We start from the raw sequence: 22108 nt of genomic DNA, 5'->3' as shown, positions 1-22108 counted from the left end.
AAGATTCCATCGTGGCAATCCCTGTAAAGGTGGACCATTGTTGGTGTTTATAATGATTGGTGCATGATCACTAGTATGCCAATCATCTAATGTTCTCCAATCGAAGTCAAAAAGGCAATTAGAGCTTACGATTGATAGGTCAATACATGACAACGTACCTGTCTGGACATGAAAGTGTGTGGACTCTCCTGTATTAAGGAGTCCCACATTTTCATTTTCCACAATTGATGATATGATATTTCCCCTCGTGTTTGCTAAAACATCACCCCACAAAGGATGTCTACCATTCAAATCTCCAAGTAAAAGAAAAGGTTGAGGGAGTTGTTGAATCACCTCTACTAAGTTATCATACAAAATGTTATCATTTGGAGGCAAGTACAGAGAACAAACTGTATATTTTCGCCCTATGTCAATCTGTACAACCACTGCCTGCAGAGTTGTACGAATACACAGAGAAACTTGGGGAACATCTCGACGAACGTATGTGAGACTTCCGCCATGGCTCCCCACTTGGTGATCATATGGTGTCCTATAACTAATATATTCGCGAGGACAAGGGGTATTATGATCAAGTTTGCTCTCCTGTAGACAAATTATGGGGGAATGCTCATGAATAAGGAGCTTAAGTTCTTCATATTTGGCCCTTAAACCCTGACAATTCCATTGCAAAATGGAGGAAAAAACTATGGTTTATAATTTGGTAGACCCATTGGATGGAGTCTTCCCATTAGCAGTTTTTGATCTAACACTACTTTTAGGTGGTTTTATTAAAGAGGGTCTTGATATATTGGGTTTAGCATTTATGATTTTCTTTTTGTCTTTTTGATCTGACTGTTGAGGTTGGTGGACCTCCACTTGAATTTCCGATTTATTTAAATTGACTTCCAGATCAGAAATATCAACAGACAAATCATCATATTTATTTGACGTCGTAATTTTGATATTTCTTATGGAAGGGGGCGAGAGAGATGGAGGTCTCTCTCTTTTCTGATTAGTAGGTTTTGAGCGACCAGGTTTTTGCACCTTCCCCAATACAGGTGCACCTGGTAACTCAGTGTCAGGTGGCATCTCCATCAAGTCAGGCAAGGACATGGCCTGGGAGAGGTTAGTACTAATGTTGGTAATGGGGGACGAAGGCTGTACAGAAATGGGCAATGACCCATTTTTAATACGCTGTGGCAGAGCCTCAGAAGGCAATATGATTACCTTGTCATGCAGTACTTTATTATCAGAGGTTGTATTTCTTTTCTTAGGATTACTGGTAGTGCTAGGTGGGGTTGCTGTCTCCTGTGGTAAATTTACCTTTGATTTTAAGGCCTTTGCATAGCTGGTTGATTTATTCAACAGTCTTTTTGCATGTCCCACACTTATGTGTTCTAAACTTGATTTGTTTAGGGCAGCTTCCTCCAACTTATACAGTTCACATCTCCTATCAGTTGATTTATGATTCAAATTGCAATTTGAACACCTGGCCTCAAGTGTACATTCTCCATGATAAGTTTTGGAGCAAATACCACACATTTTTCCATTTTTTCAAACTTTGGATGGGTGTCCAAATTTAAAACAATTAAAACATTGCAGGGGCTTTTGTTTGAAAGGCCGAACCTTAATCCTTTCATTTTCAATAAAAATATGGAAAGGTACATCAGCATCCTGGAAAGTAAGTATAATCATTGAAGTTCCAGGAACCTTATGCACTTTCCATACATTTAATGGACACATAGAAAGTATCTCCTCCTCTGTAAATTCGTACAGGTCCTTATTAAAGACCACTCCCCTTCCATAACTAAAATTTAGATGAGGTTTCATTTCCAATGTAATTTCATCACATCCTGTCTGTAAGTTAGACAGTATTGCAGACTGAGTCGAAGATTTGGCATGGATGAGATAACTATTCTTCCCAAAATGAGATATATCTCCAGGTGCTATGGTTCCTACTTTTTTTTGGATAAACTTACATATCTTAAAATAATTTCCTATTATCCCTTTAGGTTCAGCTAAGAGCCACATTGGTGGTTTGGGTTTTCTCTGTGAAGGCATGGGTACATTTCTATCTTTTTCAAACCAATCAGCAGGTTTGTACACATCCAATTCCTTTGGGACCTTATCACAAAGAGCTCCCATGATGTTCAATTCGTTAATTTTGATACTACTAATATTACTTATGGCATTAAACGCTTCATCATGACTTTCAAAACATATCCAAGATTCCCATTTTTCATCTCCAAGTCTCATCCTTATTTCCTTTATCAATCCATAGCACTCAAATGCTCTATATATATCATCATAATTTGTCTCTAATGGGATTTGGGAAACATGAAGGAATCGTAGTTTCCATGTGTTACCCAAATTGCTAGATTTTTTAATATCAGTAGAGTGGTCCTTTTTAGTTTGAAGGTCGTCAACAAAATTTTCCTTAATTACAGTAGCAGAAGTCGTCAACAGTGCCGGGGGAGAGTCAGCAAATCCAGGGGATGGGGAGTCAGCATTTGAAGGGTCCATATTTAAGGGTGGGATTTTCATGTTTTTTGTTGTTGTTTTGTTGGGGTACCTGCTTGAGAATTATAAGAAAGTATCATACGTTGGAAAGGAAATTTGTATTCTCCACTATCGGCACAATGAGAGTATACTTCCCAGATGGTCCACTCCATACCCTACCCGAAGGATAGCATCAAAACAGATATAGAGGCACAGGTGTAAGCTAAACCCGCCTGTTAGGACTGAGACCAAGGTAATATGGAATCATCCTCCCCATATCTGTAATGATGGGCTTCCGGCCAAAAGCCAAGAGTCCCACCTCAAGGATTGGATCCCCCTGGATTCCGATGACCCAACCCTTGAGAGTAGTTCTGCCAAAAAGGTCCAAACCATCTTTGGGATGGCTGAGATCATCCAATACTCTCATATATAGCTTTGAATGCGAATACCTCCCAACAGTGATCCCTTCTCCCATTCATCTAAGCAGGCAGTAATAACGAATGTGGAAATATCCACGCCATTTAAAATAGAAAAAAAAAAATAGATAAATAAATAAATGAACAAATAAAATAATATATATATATATATATATATATATATATATATATATATATATATATATATATATGCAAACTTCTACATATATATATATATATATATATATATATATATATATATATATATATATATATATATATATATATATATATATATATATATATATATATATATATATATATATATAACTAAGAAAAATAATAATCATAGAGATAGGACAGCAAGATGAAAGAAAGTTGATAAAATTAGGAGCAAGTCGAAGTAATATTAAGCAGAAGAAAAAGATGAAAGAGAGAAATTTAGATTTGAACTGGGGGAGCAATTTCCCGAAGTTCGAGAGCCCTCTTGCCCGTCACCAAGATTCAGCACGGGAATGAAATGCCGTGCTGAAGCTCAGTGACTTCATCAAGGCATTCTCTCATTAAGAGGGCTCGTGGTGCGCATGAGGTTGTTCGCGCACCTGGCGCGCATAAGGTTGCTCGCGCGCATGGCGTGCAGTGTGTTGTTCGCGCGCATGGGGAGCCACAGGATGTTCGCGCGCATGGCGAGCAACAGGATGTTTGCGCATATGGCGCGCCAAAGGATGAACCCGCACGTCGTAATTGCCATTTTGCTTGCGCACCCCAAGTCAGTCGTGCAAGCCAATTTGGCCATGCACGCCAACTTGGTCATGCGCACAAGAGCTCTCAGGTTGGTGAGAGAACTCACTGCTACGCTCACCCGAAGGTTCACGATAGCTTGTGTTGTGTGAGCGCGAACGATCAACACAACGAGAGTTTGAAAACTCTCTGTCATAAAAAGAATGATTCAGGTCACGAGAACTCGAAAGTTCAGCGTGAACTGTGTTGCGCGAACCCGAAGTTTTCCTGTCACTAAGCACCGAAGTGTCAGAGTGACTAAAGTTACGAAAGCCCAAGGGTTCTACGTAATTAATGTTACGACACCCCGAAGGGTTAACGTAATGAGAAACCGAAGTTTCCCTGTCACAAAACACCGAAGTGTCAGTGACTAAAGTTAGGAGAGCCCTAGGGTTCAACGTAACTGATGTTACAAGACCGCGAAGGATCATTGTAACGAGAAACCGCAGTTTCCCTGTCACAACACACCGGAGTGCAAGAGTGACTAAAGTTACGAGAGCCCAAGGGTTCAGCGTAACTAATGTTATGAGACCCCGAAGGGTCAGGGCAACGAGAAACCGAAGTTTCCCCGTCACAAAACACCGAAGTGTCAGAGTGACTAAAGTTACGAGAGCCCAAGGGTTCTGCATAGCTAATGTTACGAGACCCCGAAGGATCAGCGTAACGAGGAACCGAGGTTCCTCTGTCACGAGACCCGGAAAGGTCAGCATGATTGATGGCACAAGTTCCCGAAGGCTCAACGTTACCATCGTTACGAGAGCCCGAAGGTTCAACGTAACTGAAACCCGAAGGTTTCGAGTGGAGTCCCGAAGGTTTCGAGCGGAGTCCCGAAGGACTCCTATAACACCTTCGCATAAGAGGTTTGTTCTCTCGAAGGAGAATGTCGCTAAAGAGAAGGCTCTCGCTCCGCCCCTGAAGGAGAACCATAAGCGTAACGGGGGACCACCGATGCCCAGAGGCGGTCTTCTTTTGAAGACGAGACTCGTTCCCCTGAAGGGATAACCTGCTTCGGAGAAAGCTCTGCCACTGCCCCTGGTGGATCAGCAAGCTCCTACAAATTACTTCTCGCGAACGAGAGTTAAGTTCTCCCGACGGATCATCTAAGACAAGCTTTCTCCCAGCTCTATGGAAATAAAGCATGGGCTTAAAATATCTCTTGCGAACGAGGGAGAAGTCCTCCCGAAGGAGGACATCGCCAAAGACAAGCTTTCTCCCAGCTCTATGGGAAAAAAAGCATAGGCCTAATAATCTCTCTCTCGCGAACGAGAGTGAAATCCTCCCGAAGAAGGACATCGCCTAAAACCATCTTCCTCCCAGCTCTATGGGAAAAAAGCGTAGGCGTAAGAAACTCACTCTCGTGAACGATAGAAGTCCTTTCGAAGGAGGACATCGTCTAAGGTAAGCTTTCTCCCAGCTCTGTGGGAAAAAAGCGTAGGCGTAAAAATCTCTCTGGCGAACGAGAGAGAAGTCCCCCCGCAAGAGGACATAGCCTAAGTAAAGTTTTCTCTCAGATCTATGGGAAAAAAGCATAGGCGTAAACAAAAATCACTCTCTCTCCCCTCAGAGGAGGAACAAAGTTGAAGGTTGACAGCGAATGCTACCTCGTAATGTGAGCAGCTCACGAGCTATCAAAGAGTGCAGGATAACGAACAAGGCGGCCGTAGCACTCGGCCTTGTGTTCTACATCGCTGTTACCTGTGAAAAAAATTTATCAATTACAATTCATGCTCCGTTGCACAAAATACACTATTCGGGGAATAAGTCACCACCTTGTAAGATAATTTCTCAAAAGGGAGCAGAACTGTTATACACTTTAATTCTGTAATTAAACAAACACTAGGCAGTGTTGAGAACCTGCCGACCATCGGTCGCAAGGAAGGGCGGCAATGACAACTCCCTACGGCGAGGCAGTTGGATACGTTGTCAACAGCAATTAAAGTTACACGTATCTAACAACGTATATTTCCATTTATACATATATACACTCAATTTATGTAAGATAAATGAAAACACAAAAGAAAACAAAAAAATAAAAATAAAAAATAAACAAAAATAAATCAAAGCAAGTCTTTGCGGGAGAGAAGGGCAGCATGTCCGTCCTCTACCGAGCCAAAAAGTAAAGTGGTTACTCAGCCAAGAGGTGTGAGTGAGCGGGGTACCCAGTCTACCCTACCACCCCAACCCGCTAACTAGCAGATGGGGTAGTTATCCCTCACTAAAATTATCACGGTTCGTCTTTCAGCTACGCCGAAAGTAATACCCTAGTAAATATCGAAGTTTTGTATCTGTGTCGGAACAAATGGAGAATTACACAATTATTCAAAAGAAATGGGGTTAATAGGAGAGTGATGGTACCTCCGCTTTCTACACAGCCAAAATAAAATAAAAAGCGGAGTCATATCACCGGTGCGTGTGTGAGCGAGGTAGCTGGTCTAGCCCCGCTAATTAGCGACAGGCAGTTATATCTCGCTAAAAGTTTTATGGCTAGTTTTCAGCTTTCGCCGAATATATCAATAGTAAAGCGGCAAAAAAGTTTGTATTAGATATTTGAACAAATTGCACTTTGAAATGCCAGGCCCTTCCAGTGAAAAGCAAATTCACAAATGGTAAGGGGTAACTATACACACAACATATCTTTTGTAATCATATACAGTACTTACAGGGTAGTACTCCCAGTGCTTTGGTGTGTAATCTTCTGGAATAGGTGTGAGCTGAGCAGGGCCAATCAAAATATTAACAGCTAAAACCAGTGCACCAAGTGGTATTACTCCTAACATGACATAAAAATGAAACATATCCTTAAACTTGTGCCACTGCCAACGAGAAGGAGTGATGAACATTTTTCTTGGTCCATGGCCTCCCATTTCACGCTGAACTGCAAAAAAAATTCTTTTTAATACAAAAAGAGAGATTTAAGTATAAGATGGCTTTCATTCTGCAGAAGGTCAACATGGTGATACTGAGGTGTACAATACAAATATGACAAATTTGGAAGTAATTTTTATTTTTCCTAACGATACAAACCTGGAGCTATTTATAGGGGATATTACTTTCGCTGTCTCACAGGAAGTTTTATACAGGAGAGGGGGTTCCCAGCCCCCTCGTACTTGGGGTCTGTTGTTGCAGCAAATGGTGGAGTGGAAGCAGATGTACGTCAGAGAGTGAATGAAGGTTGCAAAGTGTTGGGGGCAGTTAAGGGAGTAGTAAAAAATAGAGGGTTGGGCATGAATGTAAAGAGAGTTCTATATGAGAAAGTGATTGTACCAACTGTGATGTATGGATCGGAGTTGTGGGGAATGAAAGTGATGGAGAGACAGAAATTGAATGTGTTTGAGATGAAGTGTCTGAGGAGTATGGCTGGTGTATCTCGAGTAGATAGGGTTAGGAACGAAGTGGTGAGGGTGAGAACGGGTGTAAGAAATGAGTTAGCGGCTAGAGTGGATATGAATGTGTTGAGGTGGTTTGGCCATGTTGAGAGAATGGAAAATGGCTGTCTGCTAAAGAAGGTGATGAATGCAAGAGTTGATGGGAGAAGTACAAGAGGAAGGCCAAGGTTTGGGTGGATGGATGGTGTGAAGAAAGCTCTGGGTGATAGGAGGATAGATGTGAGAGAGGCAAGAGAGCGTGCTAGAAATAGGAATGAATGGCGAGCGATTGTGACGCAGTTCCGGTAGGCCCTGCTGCTTCCTCCGGTGCCTTAGATGACCGCGGAGGTAGCAGCAGTAGGGGACTCAGCAGTATGAAGCTTCATCTGTGGTGGAAATGTGGGAGGTTGGGCTGTGGCACCCTAACAGTACCAGCTGAACTCGGCTGAGTTCCTGGTTAGGCTGGAGGAACGTAGAGAGTAGAGGTCCCCTTTTTTTGTTTTGTTTCTTGTTGTTGTCGGCTACCCCCCAAAATTGGGGGAAGTGCCTTTGGTATATGTATGTATGTATTACTTTCGCTATAGCTGAAAGACTAGCAACAAGACTTTTCTGGGAGATAACTACCCCAACCACTATTTGGCGGAAAGGGTAGGGGGTAGCCGGCTACCCCTCTGATACACCTGGGCTAATCACCCACCTTGCTTACGGGCAGGACTTTCTTGGGGGATATGTGCTGGTGAACCAATCTGTATAAATAGCTCTAGGTTTGTATCGTTAGGAAAAATATAAATCACTTTCAAATTTGTCATTTGTTCTATCACTCAATACAAACCTTTGCTATTTATAAGGGATAACTTACATCTTAGGAGGGTGGCAATCAGTGCCAACTGGCTCTTGGCATTTGACCCGGGGTTCATTTCTTACGATATAAATCGTAAGTGGTAGGAACCTTGCACCTTGCTAAAATTGTTACGCAAGCTGTGTTTGTGAAACTAGCAACATGACTTGGTCTAGTAATAGGATCTCCAAGTCATAGGAATCTGAGAGTACTTAGACCTTACCCAATACCCCCTTGCTAGTTATTGGAGATGCAACAAGTATTATTTCTATATTAGGTTACAAAAGGGAAATGGATCTTACCTGCAGAGAGGTGAGGTCAGTTGTGCCAACTACCATAGTGCTGATTCCCCAAGGGAGGGGAAGGTGAAGGAAAGAAGGAAGCCAGTCATTCTAACTCATTCACCCAAGACTAACCTGGGTAATCCCAGCCTTCAACCCTCTGCTACTTGTCCATCAAAGAGCTTGACGTGTTTAGATCACTTGCTGTGCAGCCACCACAGGACCAATGTAAAAGATTTCCATGTTCCTTGAGTTACGTCTTGCAGATAGTGGGCGGTGAAGATCTTCTTACGCTTCCACAAACCTGCTTGCAATACCTGCGCCACAGAATAGTTGCAATGACACTGATGTCATGAGCTATGGGTCGTCATGGTGGAAGAGGGTCAGGGTTAATCGCCAGGTCATTGACCTTGCAAATCCATGATGAGACTTAGAGTTTCTCATGACCCTCCTCTTTACTTTCCCCGTAGTGACAAAGAGTGCCGACACACGGGGGCAAGGTGCTGCTGTTCTTTTTAAGTAGCACCTCAGACTCCTTGCTGGGCCAAGTACCAGTTGGTCTGGCTCTCCGGTTATCGAACGAAGACCCTCATTCCTAAAGGGACCGAATCGAGGATCCGGTACCCTGAATTTTGAGTTTTGACAATAAATTCAGGGACAAAGCTGAGAATCACCTTTCACATCCCCTTAAATGGGAGACGTCGTAGGATAGACTATGCAATTCACCCACTCTCTTAACTGAAGCAAGAGCGAGTAGGAACACGGTCTTCAGAGTAAGTTGACAATCTGTTGCCTGGCGTAATGGTTCGTAAGGAGCTCCCCTCAAAGAATGAAGGACTCGAACCACATTCCAAAGAGGAGGTCTAACTTCTAACAGGGGACAGGTAATCTCAAAACTCCGTATGAGGATAGAAAGTTCCAAGGAAAAAAATATCTACTTACTCCAGCTTGAAGGCGAGACTCAAGGCTGAGCGGTAGCCTTTGACTGCTGAAACCGGGAGAATCATTTCTTCCCGGAGGCATATAAGAAACTCCACTATTATTAAAATAGATGAATCGAGGGAAGGGATACCCCTTCCACAAAACCAACCACAGAAAAGAGATCACTTAGCCTGGTAGACTGACGCAGAAGAGCGTCCAAGGTGTCTGAACATCCTTTCAGAAATTTGTTGCAAAAATCCTCTGAACGAGGAGATGCTGGACAGTCTTCAGGCATGAAGTCGAAGTGAATTGATTGATTGATTGATCTGAAGTTTTCTGGCATCCTGATATCAAATGTCATTGACGCTGATATCGTTTATTATGAATAAAGATTAAAAGAATATTCAATTAAAACCAGATTAGTAAATATGTTATAAAAGTTGAATAGCATTAAGAAGACCTGCTTCTGATATAAATTTAAAAATGCCACTAGAAGTAAATATGTTATAAAAGTTAAATAGCATTAAGAAGACCTGCTTCAGATATCAATTTAAAAATGCCACTAGCATTGTACGACACATCATGTCCAAGGATTGATGGATTGATTTGGAGTTCTCTGGTATCCTGACATCGAAGGTCATTGACGCCAATATCGTTTGTTATGAATAATGATTAAACGAATATTCAATTAAAACCAGAAATGTAAATATGTTATAAAAGTTAAATAGCATTAAGAAGACCTGCTTCTGATATAAATTTAAAAAGGCCACTATCATTGTAAGACACATTACATCCAAGGATCTCGGCAAGGATGAACCTGCCATCTTCCCCCCGAGCCTCTAACAGATACCCGGTACCTATTTCTTTCTGTGCTATAAGAGGGGCATTCAGTAAACATATGCCTCACAGTCAAGGTTATTAAACAGTTATCACAATATGGTTGGTGTTGGCCAGACAGCAGAAACTCATGTGTCATCCGAGTGCGAGCAATGCGGAGATGACAAAGAGTAGACTCCCATTTTCGGGGCATCCCATCATATCTCCAAGGGGATATAACAATCACAATTTCTTTCATCTTATTTTTGCTTAAACTATCCGAATGCTGTTGCCAAGTAAAATTCTTAATTGCTGGTAAAAAATCATTTCAAAGAATGGGATACCTTCTTGGTAGCAACTCTGCTGCAGCACTCTTTGCCAATGAATCTGGCTCTTCATATCCAGATACACCTACGTGGGCCGGAACCCAACAAAATTGAACTATTATACCTTTCAGGCCAATGATTAAAAGCCACTCTAAAATCTTTAAAACTAAAGGTTTACTAGAAATAAAAACATCTAAAGCTTGAAGGACACTTCTTGAATCACTAAAAATGGTTATATTTTAATCTTCTTTTAACGCTATTTTCTCAATAGCGGTTAGCATGCCATATGATTCCGGAGTATATATGGAAGATATTGAAAGAAGTGCTCCCCTACAGTTGAAAAAAAACTACTATATACTACAAATCCAAAGTCAGCATCAGATTTGGAGCCATCAGTATATATAAAAGTTAATTCCTTATGTTTCTGTAAATGTTCCATAAAAAGAGACCTACCTTCTCAGTCAGTCACATTTTTCTTAACACCAATAAAATATTTACAAAAAGATATCTCTGGTAATTTCCACGGAGGGTTGATGATATCTTAAATGGATGCACCTTACCTCTAATTATATCACCCCTGTTTAATAATTGTTTTACCCAAAAGCCATAAGGTTGAGGAGATTCTGGGTGCAACTTAAAGTATGTCGAGTTCCTTACAAGACTTGCAGTCTGAAAGGCTAGAGAGTTAGGGAGATTTGTAACCTAAACCAATACCGAAAAATGAAAGGCATTCAGTAATGGTCTAGAGACAACTCTCCGGCATCAACATGGAGACTTGGGATAGGTGAGGTTCTAAATGCTCCTGTGGACAATCAAACACCAGCATGATGTACTGAATCTAATATCTTTACCTGGCTTGGGGTGGTTGAGGAGTATACTTCACACCCATAACTAATTTTGGAAAAAATTAAGGCCTTGTAAAATTTGAAAATAGTTATACGGTCCGCCCCCATGATGTATGGGACAATACTCTTAAAAGATTCAGTGCTTCAAGACATTTAACTTTTCATGCCTTTAAGTGTGGGACCCAGGTCAACCTAAAATCATAAATCAATCCTAAAATTTTGCTTTCCCTACACATGGGATCCCTTGTCCTTTCATGTATATATCCAGGTCTGGATGTAATCCCCGGATACAACAGAAACGAACAATAGTAGTTTTGCTTGTTGAAAACTTAAACCAATTCATATCAGCCCACTGAATAATTTTATCAATTGCGAGTTGTAGTTTTCTCAACCATTGCAATTCTACCTCCAGCAAATGATATAGAGAGATCATCCACAAATAGTGTAGAGAGGATATCTTGGGGAATGACGAGGATATCCCATTAATTGCTAGTGCGAATAGTCACACTCACCACAGTACCCTGGGGAACTCTTTCTTCCTAACATTTGCTCTCTGATAGTTTTCCCCACTCTCACTTGGAAAACTCTATGCGAAAGAAATGACTGAATAAATAGTGATAGCTCTCCTCTTAAACCCCATTCATGAATGGTTTTAATTATACCATATCTCCGTGCAGTATCATATGGTGCTCTTTGGAAGCAAAGGCTTTACAAATAGACAATTCAAGTCATATCAACACATCAGTTGAGTGCATTTTCCTGAATCCACAATGAATGGGTGATAAAATAGCCTTATCAAGGTACCACATCAGCCTTGCATTGACCATCTTCTCCATGATCTTATATAAGCAAGATGTCAGTGCAATAGGTCAACAGCTTGCTGCTAAAAATGTATCCTTACCGGGTTTTAAAAAGGCTTAAATAATGGCTAGTTCCCCAACACTTGGATAACTATGATCATGCCATATTCTAATAAATGCGTAAAATAAATAACTTTGTATTAAAATGTACATGTTTAATCATAGCATATGGAATTCCATCGGGTCCAGGGGGCTGTATCAGTAGATGTAGCAAGTGCAGATTGACCGATTGATTGATTGAAAGTTTTCTGGCATCCTGACATCTAAGGTCATTGACCCCGATAGCATTTATTATATACGAAAAATAAGAGAATTTAATTAAAACCATAAAAGTTAAGAAGTCATTATAATAGTTAAATAATTTTCAGAAGACATGCTTCTGAAATAAATAGAAAAATTCCGCTCGCATAGTAGGACACATCATGTCCAAGAATCTAGGCAAGGATGAACCAGCCATACTCGCCTCGAGCCTCAAACAGATATCTATTTCTTAAGTTAGTAAAATTAGGGCATTCAGTCAACAAATGCCTCACTGTTAAAGGTACTAAACAGTCAACGCAATACGGTTGGTGTTTGCCCTTCAGCAGAAACTCGTGTCAACCGTGTGTAACCTATACCAAGACAACAAAGAGTCGTCTCCAATTTTCGGGGTATCATGTTATACCTCCAAGATGATATGATATTTGTTACTTCCCTCATTTTATTGCCATCTTGACTATCCCAGTGCTGTTGCCATTTATTACAAACCAATTTCTTGGTGTAAGGTACGCAATCATTACAGGGAATGGGATACCTCCTTGGTAGCAACTCGGATGCCGCATTCTTCGCCAGTAAATCTGCCTTCTCATTCCAAGACACACCTACATGTGGTGGAACCCAGCAAAATCGAACTGTTAAACCTCTCCGTCCAATAATATAAAGCCATTCTAAAATCTTTATAACTAGAGGGTTACTAGAATTAAAAACTTTTAAAAGCTTGAAGAACACTCCTTGATTCACTAAAAATCATATTTTCATAATAAAATGGATTTTTGAATATACTTACCCGGTGGTTATATAATGGCTAAAGTCCCTGGACGCATCGGCAGGAAATTCAAAATCTTTTGCGCAGCTAGCGCAGATATGCCAGGTGTACCCCAGCGCCCTTGCGGTACCACAGGTAGAACTATACCCAACCAATTCAGATTTTCCATGCCCCATGGTCTCTAGAGGGGAGGAGGGTGGGTCTAAAACGTATATAACCAGTGGGTAAGTATATTCAAAAATTTATTTTATTATGAAAATATAATTTTTAAATATAAAACTTAGCCGCTGGTTATATAATGGCTGATTACCACCCATTGGTGGCGGGTCAGAGACAGCTGCATAATTGGAAATTCACTTAAGAGTTACATAAACAACTTAAGCAGTTCTAACCTGATAAGGAAACTGACAGCAATGCTCTGCCTCATTTTTTCTGTTATCCTTAGGAGATCCAGTGATCCACTCGGGGCTGATGATCTCTGGGAGCTGTCAAACGGTACAACCACCTATAACATGACAGGACCTCAACTAATACCCTTGTTCCGGGCGCTCTCTAGGAACAAAATGACCACCTGACTAGGTCAAAGATTGCGGAAGATTGCCGAACAACCTTCACGTACAATCATAAAAATATATATATAACAGTTCCAAGAGAAGAACAGGGGTACTAGGAATTTAGGGAAATGTAGTGGAGAATGTTTTACCTACTACTGCACTCCTTGTTGCAAGTGATCCCAGAACGTAGACGTCTTCATAAAGAGACTGGACACGGTAAAAGTAATGCAAGGCGAATACAGGATTACCCCTTCACAAGGCTGTATATGCGATGCTCTGCAGAGAACAGTTTAGTTTAAAAGTTACCGAAGCTTCTACAGCTCTAACTTCGTGAGTCTTTACTCTTTCAACATCTTATGATCTGTCACCCAACCGTGTGGAAAAAACCTTTGTAACCAAAGTCTGTACGAGATGAAAGAATGTTTAAGACATGGATAGCGCAGGCTTCTTGACCGTGCACCCAAGAGTTATGAATAGACTCTTAACCTCTTTGTTCTTGTCCCAATAAAACTTCATCTTTCTAATCGGGCAAAAAAACTCTTCTCAGCCCATCCCAAACCAAATTCGAGAGAATAGAGATCCCAAAAGATTTAAGCTATGGATGAGAAAGATATTTGTTAATAACCAAGAATCCAGGTTGCAAGGTACCTATGGCTTAACCAATGTGAAGTCCGTGTTCTTGCTAAAAGAGTGAACTTCACTGAATCTCAACTATGGTAGACTTACTCAGAAAGTCTCCAAAGTTAGGCCTTAAAAAGAAACCAAGAGTAAAGAGTCAGATCTGTCACTACCGCGAAACTCCAGAAACGAACCCTAAATTTCAGGCTGGTGCATCTTGCTGATGCCTCCAAGTCCTCTCAAATGATCTGAGAAGACCTATAAGGTCTCTATTTGATAGATCCAATCTTCTGCGTCTGAAGACAGATGCTCGCAAACTCCTGTACCCTTTGATGGCCGGGGAGGAAAGAAAATGTGTTTTCTTCTAAGGTCTAAGAAAAAATATACCACTTGTGTTAGAGTTACCTAATGAAGAGCTGGCTCTAGCTCTACTCCATTCCATAAAACACTCTAATTGGGTTGAAAAACCTTGAGGCAAATGTCCTTTGTACAAGCCAAAGCCTCAGCTGTCTCCTTTAAACAACCCTCTAGATCTTGGGGGTTTTCCAAAATACTGGGGGCAGCTAGGCCTAAAGCTTGAAGGTTTGACATAAAACGTTTGTGATCCTGACACGGGGAAAAGGATTAAAGACATACTTCCAGCATGCACCCAGCATGGTCCCAGCATGAGTCCAGTATGGTTCCAGCATGCTGCCTACACCCAACATGTCGTGAGAGAGAATAGGGATCTAAAACCGCCTCCCAAAAACTCGTCTATATCGGTCGCAAGAAACCGATATTAAAGCTAGGCTTGTTGAAAAGAAGCATCAACAACGTGAACCTTATGCTGTGAGGTTAAGACCTGATCGTGTGTAATAAGCGAGTGTTCAACAAACTTTAAGCCAAAGCTTGACACGAGGGAGCGTTAGCTGCGAAGCCAGAGACACACGAAGGGAAGGAGAGACAATACTGTAGTCTGTTTATACTGCTGTGAGAAAAAAGACTTGACTATATGCGTCTAGCATGCGACCATAATGTCGCATGTGCTTGCATTGCCGTAAGGTGTCAGCATGCTGTATGCGTTCACCTTATCACGTGGAAACAGCCCTGTGTGAGAGCCCTGCTTGCTGTAAATCTACAGCGTGTTGCGTGGAGGCGACAGCATCTCGACCGGTCATTGACGGAAAGACGGAACTGATTGCCGAGAGTTGTCCGCGTGTAGGATGCGTACGCATGAGTGAGAGTCACGCGTCCCGCAGCCCGCGAAAATGTGACAACTTGTTGAAATGATCAACTTTGACTGTCAGCGTACAACATACGACCACACTGGCGTCTGCGTCTGTGACTGCGTGAGGGAGAGACCAGAACTTACGTCTGTGTCTGCGTGACGTCTGCCGAAAGAGAGAGACCAGACTTCTACAAGCACCCGCTCTAACGCTTCTCGTAACACGAGCATATCTCTGCGAGGAAGCGTTACTAAGCATAGGAGAACTAAGCCTTCTGACACTGGTCGGAAAACCATTTCTTTGATCTCTGGTAGTCCTTACTCTTTAGGAGGAGAAAATTTTCTCCCCCCGAGAATCGTAAACGCTAAACACAGATGAAATAGACCTCTTTTAGCTCAGGCCAAATCTACACTCGCAGAGTAGTGAGTGCGCCAACCCAAGCATGGGCGAAGGCCGGGAGAGAACATCAACCGCAGTCATGAGAGCGACCTGGGAGAGTCCCTATGACATTTCAAGCGCGCCTTGTACGCGAACTGAACGTATCCAATGCTGTGAGATACCGTCAACAGTAGACGCTAGACCTCAGAAGAAAGTAATAGACCTTTCCCCAAACTGGGGGAGGGAAAGAATTGTGAACAGAAGCAGACTGAGCACCTTTTCCCCCCTAAGAACTATGTGTCTTACACGATTCTGGTGCCAACATGTCGCCTTCTTCCAAAAAGAAAAAACTTCCGGCAAACGTTAGATACTGCAGGATAAGAAAACATACGACTCCTGAAAGGTCTAGGACAAATTGATTGGTGACTACCAAGTCTAGGTTTTGCGACCTTCGATGAGGGCAAAGCCTTTCCTCCCTGAAAGTGAGTCAGAATCCAGAGGAAGAGCTAGGATTGTATGTGACTTGTCTGACTTCCGCTTCTCTCGCGGAAGAAAAAACACACTCGATTGCTTCCTGTTTAAGCAACAAAACACGTTTGCGAAGGAAAATTCTGTTCGCCTGCATACATGACGAGTAACTTCCTAGTCTGGAAGATAGGGAAAACGTAGAAAGTCATTCTCGTCAGGGAACTGCATTCTAATATGCAGAAAACAGTTACAAGATCCATGAAACCATAGCAATGACGAACTGATCGCTTCATGACATTCCAACGTAGTCATTCCAAAGTGGAGAAAGAACGTCTTGGACTGCCTCAACAATATCGCTCGGCGGAACCAGACGTTAAATGCACAAGGTCCGCGAAGAACCTCAGCCTACCGACCTTCCTTCTTCCAAGGGTTGGAACGTAAGGAAGAGATATAGGACTGGGGGCAAGGTGAACACAAACAAACACCTCCTCCAAAGCACTACGCTATGTTTACGAGTCACTAACAAGAGCGGTTTAAAAACAATACCTTAAATCATAAAAGATCTGCCCGTGGTGGGAGATATACTTTACGTTCTATTCTCATATAAGGCCTTAATGCCCTTTCTGTTGTTGCAGCTGCAAGCGCTGTATCAATCTCTATAGTAAGGTTCGTTATTTTCCTGAGAATGATTTAATGTTAATTTATTAATTTATTTTACCATTAATTTACTAGGCCAACGTTCCCTGAAGGAGCCCTTTGGGTTGTAGCTGGCTTGTAAAAATAATAAAATAAAATAACTAGAGACACCATCAACTCAACTAGCGAAAACTCTGAAGTCGGAACGAGGAGCAGCAGGTAAAAAATATGAGGGAAACTCTTTAGAAAAATTCTCATGAGCTTCTAAAAGTTATTCCCTTCCTTTTACAATCTCTATCCTAGGAGGAGAAGTCTTGATTCTTAGGAATCCACTCCTTATGATTCAGAATTCAGACCTCAATACTTAGAGGTTTTAATTCTAGTTCTCACAACCAAGAGTTAGCCCAGCCGGCCTTGGTCCGAGAATGTAATATCTTTCTAATTAAGATTAATTTCTTAATATAGCGCCTGGAGCAACAATAACTTAACACTAGACGTTCATGGTCAGGTAGACATCAAAGTCTATTGTCATAGGTAGCGAAGCGTCCACCCGGACGCTGAAGCGTCCACCCGGACGCTGAAGCGTCCACCCGGACGCTGAAGCGTCCACCCGGACACTGAAGCGTCCACACACATGCTGAAGCGCCCACACTGGCGCTGAAGCGTCCACACTGACGCTGAAGTGTCCATACTGACACTGAAAGCGTCCACACCGTCCATTCCATCGATGTTCCGTTTCTGTTGCCGCACCGTTCCGATGACGCTACGCCGGCTCTGCTGCCTGGGGAACGTCGGCGCGTCTGTATACTGTAGACTGAAAATAGATGCTATGAGCAGTCGGTTTACGTTGAGCAGGTAATCGAAGTAAAGCATCCACTTTCCCCCACCATTGAACATTGTAGTTGGCAGGCCGCCTGTGCGACAACAAGTCCTCACCGTTAAAGACACGGCGGCTGTGCGACCGTGTCAAAGACCGGAATCAAGACACACAACCGCACTGTTAACGGCAGGCTGAAAAGACTGCATAAAAGAAGATAGATGGTGTTCCATGCCTAACTACAAAGATCAAGGATCAACCTTAGGTTAAACGTATTCAGCATTAACTGCGTCGAACCATAGCGCTTGCCACTGACGAGAGACGAGACCCATCAGGTGGCGGTGGCGGCACTGCGTCTGCGCCGCATGAAACGTAACACACGCAGAACAAATCTAATTTTGTTTTTAGCTTAGCACCTTTGAAAACACTAATACCTCGCTTTATCTATAGCGAGGGTGAGCGTTCTGGTGATCGACAGAAAACGCTCGAGGGGACTTCAGTTCGGGTCTTAAAAGACTGTAATGCCTGGTTACCCTCTCGATTCCTTCCGGGAGCTCGACAGAGGTCTAAGGCTAGGATAACGACATGTCCGAATAGAAGCACTCTCCACTAAATAAAATTCATTGCACAATTTATCACTAAAAAATTTGCACTTTACTCTTTGGCACAAAGATAGTTTCATTATCACCTGAAAGAATACACTCTCTCAAAGGAAATGAACTCTGTAGGGAGAAACTTATAATTCTGTCAATGGACAATTGTTTGAATGGGAATACAAAAGTACCGAATCCCATATAAATGTAACAAAATATCAAATATTAAATATTACCTTAGTAGGTATAACATTTATGAAATAAAATGAACCCTTAAATTAAGGAATTACAATAAGAGATGAATCATCACTCGTAATTATTGGAACATTTACACTTAATATAAAAACGATCTTAGCATACCACTACGGAAACAACGATACATAGAATCGTGCACTACATCGATTCGTATAAACATTAAGTGAAATTTAACTTCCTTTAATTTCTGACTAAGGAAAAAAACTGACAGGAACAATTAATTTCAAAATAAAAAGTTCCTTTTATATAATACAACTAAAAAACTTGAGAAGTAAGAAGAATGTACTATTCATAAAAAACTCTACGAAATATCTTAATATTGTAACAATACTGATAACTGCGTAATAACTGAACTCTAGTTAATCTTAGCAAACAGATTGAAGATTACCTCAAGAAAACTATTAAAAGGATAAAATTTTCTTAGATTAATAATAATTTAAATTTATAACTTAATATTTCAAACGAAAGTATTCACTTATAATTCTTTGTGAAAGCAAGTCGGACTTAAGCCTACGACATAAGGCTGTGACGTCATCAATGGACAAGATGTTTACCTTTCGTCCTATGCTTTCGTGAGGTTTAAAATAGATCGATAAACCTTTTAATCTTAACTTTTACGTTATAAATATGTGATCACATTTCAAATAAAAGAAAAAAGGCGAAAGCCCAAACTCAAAAAACGTTAATACATCACCAAATAACGTCCAAACAGAGTAAAAAGCAAGAAAGAATTTCCAAACGAACCGACGGCTATGCCGGCAGGGAAAATCTGAATTGGTTGGGTATAGTTCTACCTGTGGTACCGCGAGGGCGCTGGGGTACACCTGGCATATCTGCGCTAGCTGCGCAAGAGATTTTGAATTTCCTGCCGATGCGTCCAGGGACTTTAGCCATTATATAACCAGCGGGTAAGTTTTATATTAAAAAATTGTAAAATTACCCTCCTTTTCCAAAGCTATTTCCTCAATGGCGGTTAGTATGCCATACAGTTCGGCAGTAAATATGGAAGCTGTTAGAGGAAGTGCACCTCTACAATTAAAATCATTACTGTGTACTCAAAATTCAATGCCAGCATCAGATTGGGAGCCATCAGTATATATAAAAGTCGATCCCCTCTGCAACATGTTCCATAAATAGACACCTGGATTCTGAGTCAGTCATATTCTTCTTAACTCATATAGAGTATTTAAAAAAAGATATGCCAGGTAATTTTCATGGAGGCGTTGATGATACCCTAAATAGAAGGACCTAAATTCTAATTATATCGAGATCGTTTAATAATTGTTTCACCCTTAACCCAAAAGGTTGAGGAGATTTTGGGTGCAACTCAAAGTAGGTTGAGTGCCTTACAGGGCTTGCAGTCTGAAAGGCTGAAGAATTAGGGAGTCTCTGATATCTAAACCAATACCGAATAATAGAGGACATTCGGTGAGGGTCTAGAGGCAACTCCCCAGCATCAACAAGGAGACTTGTGATAGGTAAGGTTCTAAATGCTCCTGTGGACAACCTAATACTAGCATGATGTATAGAATCTAATATTTTTAACCGGCTTGGGGTGGCTGAGGAGTATATTTCGCATCCATAACTAATTTTGGAAAAAATCAAGGCCTTGTATAATTTTGAAATTGTAGTGCGGTCTGGCCCCCTGGATGTATGGGACAATACTTTTAAAAGATTTATAGCTTCAAGACATTTACCTTTTAATGCTTTTAAGTGAGAATCCCATGTAAGCCTACAATCAAATATCAACCCTAAAAATTTAGCTTCACTTGCACATGGGATCCGTTGACCTTTGATGTATCTATCCGGGTCTGGATGTACTCTCCAAATACGATAGAAATGTACAATAGTAGTTTTGCTTGTTGAAAACTTCCCATTCATATCAGCCCACTGAATAATTTTGTCCATTAAAGTTGTAGTTTTCTCTCAACCATTGCCATTCTAGCTCCAGCAAATGATATGGAGAGATCATCCACAAATAATGTTGCGAAAACATCCCGGGGAATGACTGAGGATATCCCATTAATTGCTAGTGCAAAAATAATTATACTCAGCACACTACCCTGAGGAACTCCTCCTTCCTGGCATTTACTCTCTGATAGAGCTTCCTCAACTCTCACTTGGAAAACTCTATGTGAAAGAAATGACTGAATAAATAGTGGTAGCTCTACTCTTAATCCAAACTCATGGATTCTTTTAAGTATACCGTATCCCCATGTGGTATCAAATACCTTTTCAAGATAAAAAAAAAGACTTACATGGTGGTGTTTGGAAGCAAACGCTTCACAAATGGAGGAATGAATGAATGATTTAAAGTTTTCAGGCATCCTGACATCTAAGGTCATTGACGTCGGAAACATTTAATTTATGTATACAAAAATAAAAAATTGAACAAAATAAAAAAAATTAAAGAGTATTCAATTAAAATCATAAAAATTGAATGTCATAAAAGTATAATATTTTCCAGAAGACCTGCTTCTGAAATAAATCTAAAAATGCCACTTGCATGGTAGGACACATCATTTCCAAGAATCTTGGCAAGGATGAACCTGCCACCCTCACCTCGAGCCTCAAACAAATATCTATTCCGCAAGTTGTTATAATTGGGGCATTCGGTCAACAAATGCCTTACTGTTAGAGGTACTAAACAGTCGTCACAATATGGTTGGTGTTGGCCCTTCAGCAGAAGCTCGTGTGTCAACCGAGTGTGACCAATACGGAGACGACAAAGAGACGTCTCCCAATTTCGGGGCATCATATTATACCTCCAAGGAGATATGTCATTTGTTATCTCTCGCATTTTATTCCCATCTAGGCTATCCCATTGCTGTTGCCATTTATTGCAAACCAATTTCTTGATGTAAGGTAGGAAGTTGTTACAGGGAATGGGATACCTTCTTGGTAGCAACTCAGATGCAGCATTCTTCGCCAGTAAATCTGCCTTCTCATTCCCAGACACACCTACATGTGCTGGAACACAACAAAATCGAACTGTCATACCTCTCTGTCCAATAATAAAAAGCCATTCTAAAATCTTTAAAACTAAAGGGTTACTAGAATTAAAACTTCTAAAGCTTGAAGAACACTTCATGATTCACTAAAAATTAAAAAATTACCTTCCTTTTCCAAAGCTATTTTCTCAGTAGCACTTAGTATACCATACAGTTCTGCGGTAAATATGGAAGCAGTTAGAGAAGAGCACCTCTACAATTAAAATCAATACAATATACTCCAAATCCAAAGCCAGCATCAGATTTGGGGACATCAGTATATATAAAAGTCGATCCCCTATGTTCTGCAACATGTTCCATATAAAGAGACCTGGATTCTAAGTCAGTCATATTCTTCTTAACTCCAATAAAGTATTTACAAAAAGATACGTCAGGTAATTTCAATGGAAGCACCTTAATTCTAATTGTATCCAGATTGTTTAATAATTGTTACACCCAAAACCCATAAGGTTGAGGAGATTTTGGGTGCAACTCAAAGTATAAGTGCCTTACAAGGCTTGCGGTCTGAAAGGCTAAATAATTAGGGAGTTTTTGCAATCTAAACCAATACCAAATAATAGAGGACATTTGGTAAAGGTCTAGAGGCAACTCCCCAGCATCAACTAGAGACTTGTAATAGGTGA

At 41.0% G+C, this 22108-nt stretch overlaps 1 protein-coding gene across 1 annotated transcript in view; it reads right to left on the bottom strand.

Moving 5' to 3' along the window:
- The window catches only part of ND-SGDH (NADH dehydrogenase (ubiquinone) SGDH subunit), a 199098-nt gene that overhangs the window by 39283 nt on the left and 137707 nt on the right, over positions 1-22108 (bottom strand). The window contains exon 2 of the mRNA XM_068351163.1: positions 6335-6549. Within this exon, the coding sequence (XP_068207264.1) occupies positions 6335-6549 (215 nt within the window). The remainder of the gene's footprint in view (positions 1-6334; positions 6550-22108) is intronic.

This window comes from Palaemon carinicauda, chromosome 27 (genome assembly GCF_036898095.1).
Source record: "Palaemon carinicauda isolate YSFRI2023 chromosome 27, ASM3689809v2, whole genome shotgun sequence".
Lineage (NCBI taxonomy): Eukaryota > Metazoa > Arthropoda > Malacostraca > Decapoda > Palaemonidae > Palaemon > Palaemon carinicauda.
Note: the sequence above shows the minus strand (reverse complement) of the source record. Positions and strands in the feature narration are given on the sequence as shown.